At 36.9% G+C, this 15,651-nt stretch overlaps 1 protein-coding gene across 8 annotated transcripts in view; it reads right to left on the minus strand.

The window, feature by feature from the left end:
* Nucleotides 1–4,469: 4,469 nt before the first annotated feature.
* ELMOD1 (ELMO domain containing 1) overlaps nt 4,470–15,651 on the minus strand; it is a 69,322-nt gene continuing 58,140 nt past the window's right edge. For 6 of the 8 annotated variants that reach the window (XM_007494886.3, XM_007494890.3, XM_056794439.1 and 3 more), the window contains 3 exons: nt 12,700–12,750; nt 11,853–11,986; nt 4,470–5,903 (listed from right to left, as the gene is read on the minus strand). In XM_007494886.3, the coding sequence (XP_007494948.2) occupies nt 5,731–5,903; nt 11,853–11,986; nt 12,700–12,750 (358 nt within the window). In that variant the 3' untranslated portion in view covers nt 4,470–5,730. The remainder of the gene's footprint in view (nt 5,904–11,852; nt 11,987–12,699; nt 12,751–15,651) is intronic. The other 2 variants (XM_007494891.2, XM_056794440.1) reach the window with 1 other exon arrangement.

Consider the following 15,651-nt stretch of genomic DNA (forward strand, 5'->3'; position numbering starts at 1 on the left):
TGTTCTCAGAGTATAGCCTTCGATGGCTGCCATGCACGAAGGAGGCAGTCCTATCACTACCAGGAATGAAGTATTGTTGTTTTTTTTAACATTATTTTTTTATTTGGTCAATTTCAAACATTATTCCTTGGTTACAAAAATCATTTTCTTTTCCTCCCTCCCTTCCCCCCACCCCTCCCATAGCCGATGCACAATTCCACTGGGTATTACTTGTGTCCTTGATCAGAACCCATTTCCATGTTGTTGATATTTGCACTAGGATGATCATTTAGAGTCTATATCCCCAATCATACCCCCCTTGACCCACATAATCAAGCAATTGTTTTTTTTTTTGGTGTTTTTACTCCCACAGTTTTTCCTCTGAATGTGGATAGTGTTTTTTCTCGTAGGTCCCTCCAAGTTATTCAGGATCACTGCATTGCCACTAATGGAGAAGTCCATTACATTCAATTGTACCACAGTGTATCAGTCTCTGTGTACAATGTTCTCCTGGTTCTGCTCTTCTCACTCTGCATCACTTCCTGGAGGTTGTTCCAGTTTCCATGGAATTCCTCCACTTTATTATTCCTTTGAGTACAATAGTATTCCATCACCAACATATATCACAATTTGTTCAGCCATTCTCCAATTGATGGGCATCCCCTCATTTTCCAATTTTTTGCCACCATAAAGAGCGCAGCTATGAATATTTTGTACAAGTCTTTTTCCTTATTATCTCTTTGGGGTACAAACCCAGCAGTGCTATAGCTGGATCAAAGGATAGTTTTATCGCCCTTTGGGCATAGTTCCAAATTGCCCTCCAGAATGGTTGGATCAATTCACAACTCCACCAGCAATGCATTAATGTCCTGACTTTGCCACATCCCCTCCAGCATTCATTACTTTCCATAGCTGTCATGTTAGCCAATCTGCTAGGTGTGAGGTGATACCTCAGACTTGTTTTGATTGGATCTCTCTGATTATAAGAGATGTAGGACACTTTTTCATGTGCTTATTAATGGTTTTGATTTATTTGACTGAAAATTACCTATTCATGTCCCTTACTCATTTATCAACTGGGGAATGGCTTGTTTTTTTGTACAATTGATTTAGCTCTTTGTAAATTTGAGTAATTAGACCTTTGTCAGAGGTTTTTGTTATGAAGATTGTTTCCCAGTTTGTTATTTCCCTTCCAATTTTTGTTAGATTGGTTTTGTTTGTACAAAACCTTTTTGATTTGATGTTGTCAAAATTATTTATTTTATATTTTGTGACTCTTTCTATGTCTTGCTTGGTTTTAAAGTCTTTCCCTTCCCACAGGTCTGACATGTATACTATTCTGTGTTCACCTAATTTACTTATAGTTTCCTTCTTTATGTTCAAGTCATTCTCCCATTCTGAGTTTATCTTGGTGTTGGTGTAGGGTGTGAGGTGTTGATCCAAACCTAATCTCTCCCACACTGTCTTCCAATTTTCCCAGCAGTTTTTTATCAAATAGTGGGTTTTTGTCCCAGAAGCTGGGGTCTTTGGGTTTGTCATAGACTGTCTTGCTGAGGTCCCTTACCCCAAGTCTATTCCACTGATTCTCCTTTCTGTCTCTTAGCCAGTACCATATTGTTTTGATGACCATTGCTTTATAGTTCAGGTCTGGCACTGCAAGGCCAACTTCCTTTGCATTTTTTTCATTATTTCCCCAGATATCCTTGATCTTTTGTTCTTCCAAATGAACTTTGTTATGGTTTTTTTAATTCCATAAAAAAGTTTTTTGGAAGTTCGATGGGTATGGCACCAAATAAATAGAGAAGTTTGGGTAGGATGGTCATTTTTATTACGTTAGCTTGTCCTATCCATGAGTAGTTAATGTTTTTCCAATTGCTCAGATCTAGTTTTAGTTGTGTGGAAAGTGTTTTGTAGTTGTGTTCATATAGTTCCTGTGTTTGTCTCAGTAGATAGATTCCCAAGCATTTTATATTGTCTAAGGTGATTTTGAATGGAATGTTTTTTTCTAATTCCTGCTGCTGAGATATGTTGGAGATATATAGAAATGCTGGTGACTTATGTGGGTTTATTTTGTATCCTGCAACTTTGCTAAAGTTGATTATTTCGACTAGCTTTTAGGTTGAATCTCTAGGATCCTTTAAGTAGACCATCATATCATCCACAAAGAGTGATAGCTTGGTCTCTTCATTGCCAATTTTAATACCTCCAATTTCTTTTTCTTCTCTAATTGCTACTGCTAGTGTTACTAGTACAATGTCAAATAGTAGAGGTGATAATGGGCATTCTTTTTTCACTCCTGATCTTATTGGGAATGCATCTAGTTTATCCCCATTGCAGATGATGTTGGCTGATGGTTTTAGATAGATACTGTTTGTTATTTTTAGGAAAGACCCTTCTAAGGAATGAGGTATTGTGAAGGAAAGAGGGCTAACATAAGGCTAGAAAGGTTGATAGGAATGAAATTGTGGAGGACTATGAAGTTTGTATTTTATTCTATAAACAGTAGGGAGTTATTGAAGATGTTTGAGCAGAGGAATGATATGTTCAGGAATGAAACAAACATTTATTAAGCAACCATTGTGTGCCAAGTACTATGCTAAACTTTTACAAACATGTTCTCATTTTATACTCACAACAAATCTGGGAAATAGGTACAATTATTACCTCAATTGTACAGGTGAGGTAATTGAAACAAAGGTTAAGTGACTTGTCCAGGGTTACACAGCTAATGTCTAAGGCTAGATTTGAATACATGAATACACGTTTTCTTCCCTTCTGGACTGCTACTCTAGCTATGGTGTGAATTAGCAGCAGCAACACTATAGGAAGGCTGTCTGCAGTTGTATGAAGGAAGTGTTGGAAAATGGGAAGAACAGAGGCAAGAAAGTCAAAAGGGGCAAATGTAATTTCTTTTTAAACCCTTACCTTTCCTCTTAGAATCAACACTGTGTATTGGGTCCAAGGCAGAAGAGCAGTCAGGGCTAGGCAATGGGGGTTAAGTGATTTGCCCAGGGTCACACAGCTAGGAAATGTCTGAGGTCAGATTGTGCCCATGGAAATAGAGCAAGCCATCCAGGATGTTGGGAAGGAATACTTTCCTGTGCTGTCATGTTAGCTAATCTGCTAGGTGTGAGGTGGTACCTCAGAGTTGCTTTGATTTGCATTTCTCTAATGATAAGAGATTTAGAACACTTTTTCATGTACTTATTGATAGTTTTGATTTCTTTATCTCAAAATTGCCTATTCACGTCCCTTGCCCATTTATCAATTGGGGAATGGCTTGCTTTTTTGTACAATTGATTTAGCTCTTTATAAATTTTAGTAATTAGATCTTTGTCAGAGGCTTTTGTCATAAAAATTTTCCCCCAATTTGTTACTTCCCTTCTAATTTTAATTGCATTGGTTTTATTTGTACAAAACCGTTTTAATTTAATGTAATCAAAAGTATTTATTTTATATTTTGTAATTTTTTCTAGCTCTTGCTTGGTCTTAAAATCTTTCCTTTCTGTTGGGAAGGAATAAAGTTACACATTTTCAGTGGTTTTCACCTTTCATATTTCCTCCTACCCCCTCCTCCCTTAGTGTTGGTGAAAATGCATGTTCCCCAAAGAGGTGTGAATGAGAATTCTAATAACTGTAATTATACGCCAGGAATCAATCTCTGCTCATCTCAAAATCTGGACAGCCTTGTTATGGAACAATAGAAAGGCCCTACTTAAGGAGCCAGAGTCAAAGAATGGGGACGGACTTGAGTCTTTTATGTCATGAGCTACAGAAATCTGAATAGAGAAAGACAAGAACTTGCTAACGTGACAAACAAGATAAGAATCATTTCACACTGAAACAGGCCAGCAAGAAATTGGAAAGGACATCAGACACATGAGACTGTCAAGAGACAAATGGATATATGAAGGAACACCTTGGTTCTTGCGGGGAGGTTTTGGGAACTAGAGAGTGAGGAAACGAGCTCCCAAGATGGATTGTTTGTCGTCTTTTCCTAGTCATCCCACAACCTCTTTCTGTGCCAGGTGCTTCAAGGATTGGGGCGCATCACTGCCTACTTCCCTTGTCCAGTCTCAGAAGGTGATGGGAAGTAACAGATGTGATGAAAAAGAAAGCTACCCAGTGTCTGAAGGATACTGAGAAAAGGACCCAAGAGACCCACTTGTGAAGGGCTGTGGCCGTGCCCAGCATAGCTGTGGGGGAAAGCTATTTCTTTGTTCACCCTCTCCCCTATGTGAAATAATTGTAGCAGGTAGAAAGGAAAACAGACTGAATGCCATTCCTTCATTAAAACACTCCATGGCCTCAGTTGTGGTTGGAACAAAGAACTGTCTCTGAAACAAAGGCATTTTATTTCTGAGAATTGCTGTGTGATTTATTGTCGGCTCCAAGTTTTCTTCCTTTCAAACCCTCGCCCATTTGGCCCATGTGTATATCCAGAAATCCTGTGTGTGAACAAATGTACAAAACACAAATCCACTAAGCTGTCTTTTAGAATGACATGTCATTTATTCACATAACTGACAACTACTTGGTCAGTACTCAAAAGTCATTTTTAATATGCCAGTGATTACACAAACTTCTAATACTAAAATTGATAGAAGGTATAAAATACCATGGGTATGAAATGCCATGGTAAACACTAGTTGACAGATTAAACAGTCATCATTCCAAACTAAATGGGAAGGGGTTGGTGGTTTTGTTTTGTTTTTTCAAATGATTTTACTTTTGTTCTCCTTTCATTGTTACCAGTCTGGTAACCTTTTTTCCTCAGTTCTAAGGAACATTCCATGAAAGAGGATCAAACTTTTAAAGCAAAAACTGGAAAAAGAGAATCTTTTAGGTTTCTCCTTTGCCACCAATTTCCACACATGATATTTGTGTGTGTTCTCTCCTGAAACACACAGTAAGCCATCCCACTCAGCACTCAGTTCCCCAGATGGATCAGAACCAGGCTGTAGACTTAGCCCAAGTGTCAACAGGAGTCAGGCAATGGAAAAATCCTTTGGAAGGGACATCTTTTGTTAGTGTTCAGGCATCACAGATGGATTTAGGACTCTCAGCCAATGAAGTAATGGGAGTAAGATAATTTGATATTTAGATGGCTTTGACATGGATCATGACTAGGAGAAGTCACAATGGAGTTCAGCCTTCTTTTGAACAAGTAGCCTATACAAAAGCTTGCATCTGGTAAGCCTCATTACATTTTTCATGAAGCACAACTAAGCTTGCAAGGAAAAGAGTTTGGCTTATCATGTGTCTACCTGCATTACATTAAAGTGATATACTTCACTGGGATGAGGCCCAAGCATGGACTTGGCTTGAAATGCCAATAGCAGCAGTCAAAAATAAAATCAATAAGTTAAAAGGCGTTCACAGTACAAGATTTAGCTAATTATTCACATATACAAAACACAGCTATATAGAGAAATACAATTCTTCAATGCTGAATTATGAGGGGGGGGGGAAATAATCTAAAAAAATAGAAAAAACTCTCTTCATTCCTGGATGTCAAGATGTAACACTGCAAATTGCCACAATATGAGCACAAACTTGATGGCAGATCCCCCAGAAATAGCATCTGGTGATCTGATACATATAATAACCAAAATAGATAAAAAATACTGCACCAAAAAGCATGCATACAATTGCCATGTTCATTCAGTATGAGAGTTGTGACGGAAGCAGAGCGCTAACACAATAGTGAGGCAGTGTTCCAGTATTTTCCAGTAGAGTAATAGTGAATGACTACATATTGATTAAACCTTCTGAGGCAGCAAAGTGGGGGCATAGTGCCATGTCTGGATTCTGCAGCTGTTTTAAGATCCTCTTGCGGAATTTTTCCCGCACACGATTAAACTCCATAATATCCATGGGATCCTCCTCAATCCAAAATTTATGAAATTCATGCATCAAATAGCCTGGGAGAGAGAAAACAATGTTAAGAATACAGGAAAACAGCCTTTATTAACCTCAAATTCAAAGTTATGGCTGTCAGAGAAGGGGGATAAAACCACAATGACATATTTTATTCATAGAATAGAACTTATTCATATATTGGAACAGAAAATACCAAGAAGAGAGCTTTGGAATGACATATGATAGATCCATGAATTCATCAGTATGGGTACACACTTTCTACCATTACTGATAACAATTCCTCCATGCTGATCTAATTTATACGAGTTTTATTCACTGGGTTCCCTGGAAGTCCTCTAAAGAAACATTACCACATTTACTGAAGGTCTTTCATTAAAAAAAATTCATGGAGCACCAAGTACAGTGTTATGATGAAAATGGAGCTGTAAACTCATGCATATGGCTAGTTCTTCCAAAGTTGAAGACTCCAGTTCATCTAGATCTTTTTATCCTATATATCCATCTTGTCTATGTCCTTCCACAAATGGTCCACAAGACACCTTCCTTTATTTGAGTGGTTCCTAAATTTTTGGTTTTAGGATCTCTTTATATTCTTAAAATTTTTGAAGACCCCCCCCAATCTGAGCCTTTGATTAAATCAATGTAGTGAAAATATAGATATCATCTATCAATATAACCCACTCAATGGGTTGTAGTCTTAGAGAGCTGCCTAAAGCACTGAGATGTCAAGTGATTGATCAAGCCAGTATGTGTTGGAGGTAGGATCTGAACCCAGGTTTTCTTGGCATTGAGGTTAGACCTCTAGGCATTGTGCCATTCAGTCTCCTGACAAAAGCATAGGACTATGGATTTGCAGGTAGTGGTACTAACAAAAGTCCATCAAATATGATCGATCACTTCCATCTTATTGATGAGGAAATTAAGAGACTAAGTGACTGGTCCAAGGTCATATATAATCATGGGAACATAGATCTAGGTGGGCCTTAGAGGTTACCTCATCTTATCTACTCATTTTATGGAGAAGACAACTGAGTTCTGTGGAAATTAAGTGACTTGCCCAAAGACACATGGGTGGTCAGGGACAGGATTATAGGTAGACAAAGGCAGTTTATGGGGTAGTTGTCATCTGAACTCAAGTCTTATGACTCAAAACTCATAGCTCTTTCCATTGTACCACACATCGTTTCACAGGATGCTTGGAATACAAGATGAGCTCAAAAAAAGGTGTCCACTATGAACTCATTACAGTTCATGCACCAACATCTGTTGAGGATAAAGAAGTGGAGAAGTTCTATAAAGAAAGGACCCTATAAACTAAGACAATGTATTCATTGATATTTAGAGGCTTTAAGACAAAGAATAAAGCCAGCATTTATATAGTGCTATAAGAGAGAGAAATCTGGAAACTTTGGGAATAATCCTGGAAGAGCTGCAAGAATCCTGCAAGCAGCAAAGGCGGGATGGGCAAAAAGGAACTTATAACATTAGAGGAAAAGAAAAAGCTGATCCAGGCAGTTGAAACAGACTCCTGGTGGAGAGTACCTGGGCAGAAGATCTTTTTGGACTCTGACTGAATCTCAAAATCAGTGATCTTTCTCTCCCTGAATTGCTGATCCCAGATCCTCCCAAACCCCAGCCAGTGGACACGGACTTTGAGAGACAAGCAGTCCACAAAGAAGATCTCTATGACTCCCATTGAACCTTGAACTTGGGGACACTTGCTGTGCCAGCCAAGAAACCAGGGTTTCTCTACTCTGAACCCCTCAGGGGTTCAGGTTATGATACCTGAGCTACCTAACTTTAAGGCAGAGGCTCCATTCCCATTCTCCCCTTTCCCTGTTATATTACAGTTATATGTCAGGCAATGTGCAAAGTTTTAAAAATCAATATTATCTTAGTTGATCCTCAAGCCTGGGAGGTAGGTGCTATTATTACCCTCATTTTATATTTGAGGAAACTGAGGCAAACAGCACTTTAATGACTTGCCCAATTTCACACAACTAGGAAGTCTCTGGGGCTGGATTTAAATTCAGGTCATTCTGATTTCAGGCCCACTGTGCCTTGTAGCTTTCTCACTTTAGTAAGGAAGACAATAAGAAAAAGTTTCAGAAAAACACATCAGCACTAAGAAATGCAATAGGCTAATGGGATTTTAGACAACTTAGCAACCATTTTCAAAACATTATAGACATGGAGTATAGGAGAAGAAGACAAATCTGCAGAAAAATTACTGTGAGATCCAATTAAGACCAACCATCAAATGAGCATTTATAGATGAAGTTGGATGACAACAGGTGAAAAATTGAACAGTTCAATAAGCTTGGCTATAACAAATTATTTTCATTACTGACAACAACCATATTGGATCTCAATCCAATAACAATCAATAATATCCCAATCTCTGATGTGCTAAATGAAGAAGCATGTAGAAATGTCACTGAAGAAGCTGAAGATGGAAAAAATAACTGGACTACACCAAATAGAGACAGAAGAATTCCATGTTGGTGGTGAAACAACTTTGAAAGAAATGAGGGTTTTATTTTTAATATATCTGAAAGGGGCAAGATAAGAAATAATTAGAGAAAGTTCATAGATGGCACTAATATCATCTGCCCACCAAAAAGATTGAGGGCATAACTAAGAACTGACCTATTTGCCTATTTTTGTATCAATGTGAAATCTTTATGAGAATTAGTTGCACAAATCTTTAAAAAAAAGACTTTCTCTCTTAAAATTAATACAGTGTATTGGTTCTAAGGCAGAAGAGCAGTAAGGGCTAGGCAATGGGGGTTAAGTGACTTGCCCAGGGTCACACAACTAGGAAGTATCTGAGGCCAGAATTGAACCCAGGATCTCCTGACTCTGGACCTGGATTTCAATCCACTGAGGCTCTTAGCTGTCCCCCAAAGATCTTCTGATGATTAATATTAACTGAGGAATTTTTTAATACAGTAGTCTTCCAGTAATTGTATAAGGCTGTGAATCAAGGATATCATAATCTCTAAAGAACAGAAATTTGAGATGATTGAAAAAAGACTTTGCTGTATAACAATTGAGGATTTGTTGGTAAGAGGCAAGTAAAATATATCTATGGAACACATGAATAAAAATGAAATTACCCACTTATATATTAGTTGGGCAAGAGAGAAAAATCTTTGAATAAAGAAACTAATTTTACTAAGATAGTTATTGAATTATATAAAGTCTCTAAACTCTTGCCATGTAAATGTGAAACTTTTTTCTTAAAAAAAATCCAAAGGTTTTGATAAAGGCATAGATGATGTGTTTAATTAAGGTGTAGATGTTGGGATTAGGAAGGAGGACTCACATATAGAAGGAAAGAATTAGGATCTAAAGGAGTTTGACAGTTGAGAGCATTGGAACAGTCTAGTCAAATGAAATTCAACAAAGATCATTACAGGCTTACACCTGGTCACTTGAGTTGAAGAAAATAAGCTGCCCAAGTAGAAGACTGAGGAGGCAGGACTGATTAGAAGTTTTTCTGAACTAAAAACTCAATTGAGTCAGTCAGTAGTCAGCTAAAACTCATACAATAGTGGACTTCATTAAAAGAAGTTCATAGTCTTGGATCAGGGAGAAGATGGTCCTTTCCTTTGTCAGATCATATATTATACTCTGTTCAACCATGACCTCTGGGATGCACTTGAGACAGCTTGTGCCAACTGTTAAATTTTCAGTGTGTGTTTACTCTGTGGAAATTAGCAAATGCTACAAATTAGGGTTGGATTTATTGTTTTAGTGGTTGTCTAGAGTTAAGAAAGTGAAGGAGAAAATTGCAATAATACATTAAATTTTAAAATGTGCCACATTGGAGCAGGTAGGTAGCTCAGTAGATAGAGCTCCAGGCTTGGAGATGGGAGGTCCTGGGTTCAGACACTTCCTAGTTGTGTGATCCTGGGCAAATCACTTAATCCCAATTGCCTAGCCCTCACCACTCTTCTGCCTCAGAACTGATACACAGCATTGATTCTAAGAGAGAAAATATGAATTTTTAAAAAAGTTTCCAATGCACATATTCTTCCCCAACCCTTGAACCAAATCTTTTATATTTACCAGCATGTCTCTGGCTGTGTGTGAATGCTAGATTTTAGTAAGGAGTTTGATAAATTGGAGAACATTCAGGAAGGCAATCAGGATAGCGAATGCTTTTAAGGTCATGCAATATGAGTCTCAATTGAAAGAATTTCAGAGAACATGATACCTGTCTTCAAGTATTTGTAAGGATGTTATACTAAAGAATGATTTCTTGTTTTGCTTGTCCTGTATGGACAGAATTATGAGCACTGGGTGGAAGTTGCAGAAAGGTAGACTAGGGATGAAATAAAGACTAACCTTCTAGATTAGAATTGTCTAAAATTGGAATGGGGTATTTAAGAGAGGAAATCGATTTTCCCTCACTAGAGGTCTTCAAATAAAGTCTAGATAGTCACTTCTTAGGAATGATTTGTAAAGGAGATTTTTATTGAGATATGGGGTGAAGTCAGAGTCTTCTGAAGTCCTTTCTAACTTTAAGATTCTGTTATGCTGTGACCACACAGATATCTTGTCCAGATAAATCAAAGAGTGTAGACAGATTACTAATGCCTAGTAGATGGAACCCCATGAGCTTTCTGTGATCTGATGCATTCAGATGGATTTTTTTCCCCACCAAGAATGAGGGGGTAAGTACGAACACAGAAACTGGAGCTAATATATTTTTTAAAAAGTGTTTTAGAACAGAAGTTCTCAAACTAGAACCTTTGGATTATTAAAAAAAAACATTTTAATGTATTTCAGCATAATTACTTTTATTTGCAATCCTATTTTAATTTATTACTTTAAAAACATTATTCTGAGAAGGGATTCATAGTTTTAACCAGACTCCCAAAGGGGCCCAAGGTTAAGAAAATAGATTAAGAACTCCTGTTTAAGAATGAGAAAAGATGTTTGAAGACCACAGGCAACTGGAAAAAAAAATCTCATATTCCTATTTCAATCCCTTTGGGAGCTATTTGCCCTTGGCCCATAATATTCAATAGCTTTTGCCTACTGCCTAATTTGGAGGCTGACCCCTGACAAATGGCTTTATTTAAAAAAAATTTTAAATAAATTATATGTAAAAACAATTTTTAATATTCATTTGTTAAAATTTTGAGTTTCAAATTCTCTCCTTCCTTTCTTCTCTTTACTCCCTCTCTGAGAAAGCAAGCAATTTGATATGTTAAACATATGTAGTGATGTAAAACATGTTTTCATATTAGTCATGTTGTGAAAGAAAACATCTCCCCTGCCCTGCAAGTAAAAAATAGTATGCTTTAACTTGCATTCAGCCTCCATTAGCTCTTTCTCTAGAGTAGTATAACATTTTTTTTTTAAATCCCAAGTCCTTAGGAATTGTCTTGGATCTTTGGATCACTGAGAATGGCTGTCATTCACAGTTTATCATTGTACAATATGCTATTTTTTACTCTTATTTCCAAATGTCTTTAATAAAGGGCAAAGTTCTCTTGGTTTTGCTCATTCACTTTGCAACAGTTAATGTAAATCTTTTCAGGCTTTTCTGAAAGCATCCTGCTCATCATTTCTTATAGCACAATAGTATTCCATCACAATCATATACCACAACTCGTTCAGTCATTCCCCTATTGATGGACATGCCTTCAATTTCCAATTCTTTGCCACCACAAAAAGAGCTGCTATAAATATTTTTGTACATATTGGTTCTCTTCCTTTTAAACAAAAAATCTCGTTGGGATATAGACCTACTAGTGGTATTGGTGGGGCAAAGGGCATTCACAGTTTTATAGCCCATTGGATATAGTTCCAAATTGCTCTCCACAATAGTTGGATCATTTCACAACTCCATCAATAGCGCACTAGTGTCCTATGTTTTCCTAAACTACTCTAACTTTTCTGACAAACGGTTTCTAGCAATAGGCTCAAACAAAGTAGCAACCAACATTTGTAAATAGCATAAAAGGTCAACTTACAGAACGTTTGCTGGAAGTGAGACAAAGTTGGGGCTTCTGGTGCAACATTGTAGAAATGGGTTTTCAGAGCGCCACTAATCAGCAGGTTATAGGCCAGGTCAGTGATATTGATACCCACAATGGCAAAAGAGTACCTATAAAAAGCCAACCACTCTACTTACTAAATTAAATATTAGAGCCTAACCCGTTATAAAAGGATACCGTGTCCCCCCCACCCCCGCCAAAGGCAAAATGCTTAAACATTTCTCAGATGGGTAGATCCTTCCTTTTGCAAATACCATGTATTTAAAAAACAGATTTTGTTCCAACATATCTACTGAAGATGTGTTTTTGCTCCTTGGCCTCTGTCCATTGAAACTAAAAGGGAACTAACTTTAAGGTCCTCAAATGTCTTAGGGCTATATCAGTCTTATCCAACACTAAGAATTTCTCCTTCAGGAATAGTTTTAGAGTTAAGGACCATTCCAGATTCATTGTAATGAAAGTCTTAATAGCCCAACAATCTCTTGAAATGACTTTTACAATCAGTCTAATATTTAATTCTGCAGATTCAAAAAGTGATTTTTGAAAATAATTAATTTTCTCTATATTTCTTTGTAGGCAAAAGAAAAGCATAATATGCTACTGAAAATGTTTTCAAAACCTTTAAATGGACTTTTGTAATTCTTTTAATTTCTAAGGGTCAGGACCTGGTTTTGAATGTCTTTTTAACTTTTATATGCTCTAGTATAATGGCTTATACTGTATTGTTCTCAACTACTTTTAACTATTATTAAGTTCTCAAGAAACAATCACTTGATTTCTAATTCCATAAATTGACAACTTTTGTACAAAATTACAGACTTACCCAATTGCTTTATCCAACCTTTTCTTTTCCCATTCTGCTTTGCTGAATTTGCTGAAAAATTAAATTGCCTCTAATTGACATATGACCTTTTCCAATGTCTTCACATTAAAATATTAACCAGAGTACTCTAGTCATGTCTGCAATCCAACTATGAAATCTTTAATTTTCCATTTGGAATTGAATGCAATTTAAAGCTCATGATTAATTTCTGTGGAAATCAGCAGTGAGATACATTTCACAGCTAGTATGGGATAAAAACATAATCCTGATTTCTATCTATTAAATTATTCTCTTAGAAGATGAAAACTTGTTCCATAGCATTTAATATCATGAGAGGCACATAGTAGGTCCTTGACAAATGTTTGGTGACTTGAATTGAATTGTAGTTGAATGAAACAACATGACCAACTTTTGCTTAACATTGAGAAGGGACGAGCTGGCACTGTTCCCTAAAATAATTCAGTATTTCAACACATCTCTTATTTCACTGTTGTGGTTATTCCTTCAACCAACTCTCCTTTATGCCTTAATACATGTTTTCATGAGTTGCTTTGGCCAAAATAATGCATTACCTATTAGCTTTCCTTCTGGAGATATCTTTTTGGACACAACTAGACTGGTCTTTGGACGGTATGTATATAGCCAGTGGTTAGGGATATACTCTCAGGAATAATAGAATCATTGATTAGAGTTGGAAAGGAGCATTAGAAGTCATCTAATACAAACCCATAGTTTTATAGACCTAGAGAGGCTAAAGGGACTTGTTCAAAAGCTGTAAAGTTATTAAATCCAAGGCTGGCATTTGATGCCAGGTGTGTTTACTCCAAAACTAGCCCTCTTTCCCTTCATCACAAAGCCTTTCTGGTAAGAACAGCTTCAGTCTGCATTCTTCTGGCTCTGAGAACCCGGGGTCACCTCTGTCACAACGAGGCATCAGAGGAAAATGTTAGCAGAGTCTCTTCAACATTCTGCATTTTAGAATACACACATAAAACAAAATATAGCTCCCCCCCACGCATTAAATATTACAAACACAAACCAGCAGCACCACACTTTCAAGTGGTGAGTAAAGCAATGTTTTGTCATTCTACCTTAATGTATCCACTTTCTATTCCTGTGAGCGAATTGCTAACTACAATTTAAAATAAATTTATAATGTGTGTCAAAACATGCTATACCTTTTCAGAGCAGAAGTACCTACATCGTAAACAGAGAATGGGCAAAGTAAGCTCTTCTAAGTAAAATAAAAAATAAGATACATTTTGGCTGAAATTTAGAGAAGTATCTTGTAATGTAGATCTTTATATGTGGTTCACATCCTCTGTGGCAAAATGATTTAAATAAGTAATGTGGTTCTTGTCACACTCATCAAATTAAAGTTCTGTTAACACTAGAAAAACAAGGAAGGATCAGTTACCAAGCTGAGAAATTCATCATAAAATTCTAAGATGCCATAAGCCATAGGACCAGAGACATGGGGGTCCTTGAGTTCAAATCTGGCCTCAGATACTTCCTAGCTGTTTGACTCTAGACAAGACACTTTATCCCCATTGCCTGGCCCTTACTGCTCTTGTGCCTTGGACTCAGAACACAGTATTGATTCTAAGATGGAAGTTAAGGGTTTAAAAAGAAAAAAAAGGATGCCGCAAGCTAAACATGATGGCCAATCAGGAGGAATATCTTTTGATTTCTCTAATTCTATTTAGATACAAACCAAACAATGGCTAGAAGGAGAATTTCACCTTCAAGGACATAAGTCTATTACTCCTGTTCCTCAGGTTACAGTAGAATCTGAGAGACGGAAGCACACCATAGCAGACTTGCACAATGCCTTCTTATTAAGCAGCATATGCCTTCAAAGCAATGTTTTTTCATGGGCAGACTTTTGTTGCCCGGTTCAAAATCATTACCGTTTGGAACCTGATACTAGTTGAGTTAACAGCATGGGATATGTTTACTCCCATTGTTGGCAAAGAGTAGTGACTCTTAAAATAAGGTTCTACCTGAATTCTGTTTTGTCTTTGGTCATATCCAGCAACCAGTCTGCCACAATCCATACATTCCTTTCTCCTGCAAAATTTCACTAAAACTTGAAGGTCAGAGGAAAGGGATTTTAACCAGAATATATGTATACAACAGCTGATAGCAGCCTTAGATGACATGATTTAGGATGCCTTGTTTTTTGAAAGGCTTACATACAAAACAATAAAGCCCAAAGATGGCTGTTTAAAAAAATATGTATAATGGATTTTCCAGTATTGCCCCCCCCCCAATATCTATAAGAAGTCCTTCATTCTATGTCATATACTCCCTTTGGCAATGCCACCCATATGCTCATAGAGCGCATCCCTAATTAGTTTTTATCATTGAGTGATTTAGAATTCTTATATTCCAATAACATGCAATTTAGAAAACAATTCTATAGATGTGGCAAGATCTTGGTCACATGAGATTAGGAGAAAGCTACATTTTTATAGTGTTTTTCCTAAAGTGAGCAAAAGAGGAGGAAAATAATTCTCTTTGGCATTTTCTATTTGTGAAATGCAATATAATTTAACGAACCTTGGCCAGTTAGATCCATTAGTCAGATTCAAATGAAAATGAGTATTATACTGAGGAAATAAAAGTACTCCATCCATGCACTTAGGAGAAAATGTTATGGTGTAATTTGGCTTTGTTTAACAAACACAAATTGTCAACTCCTTTAAGAGATGGAGCAAGAAAAAATGGGCAGTTTTATGGTCATAAAACAACAGAACTTCTTTCAAATGCAGTGACCAGTATCTATAACCACCATAGTATTTATAAAGATTACTGACACATTAACATTACTGGTATTTCCTTTGATGAATAAAAGACAGATTCAGTTTGACTAGGGTTTGAATAAGAGAATTCCCATGAATGGGCAGATACATGTAAAGGGTTCCATCGAGTGATTCCCCATTTCTTCAC

The sequence above is a fragment of the Monodelphis domestica genome, chromosome 4, assembly GCF_027887165.1.
Source record: "Monodelphis domestica isolate mMonDom1 chromosome 4, mMonDom1.pri, whole genome shotgun sequence".
NCBI lineage: Eukaryota > Metazoa > Chordata > Mammalia > Didelphimorphia > Didelphidae > Monodelphis > Monodelphis domestica.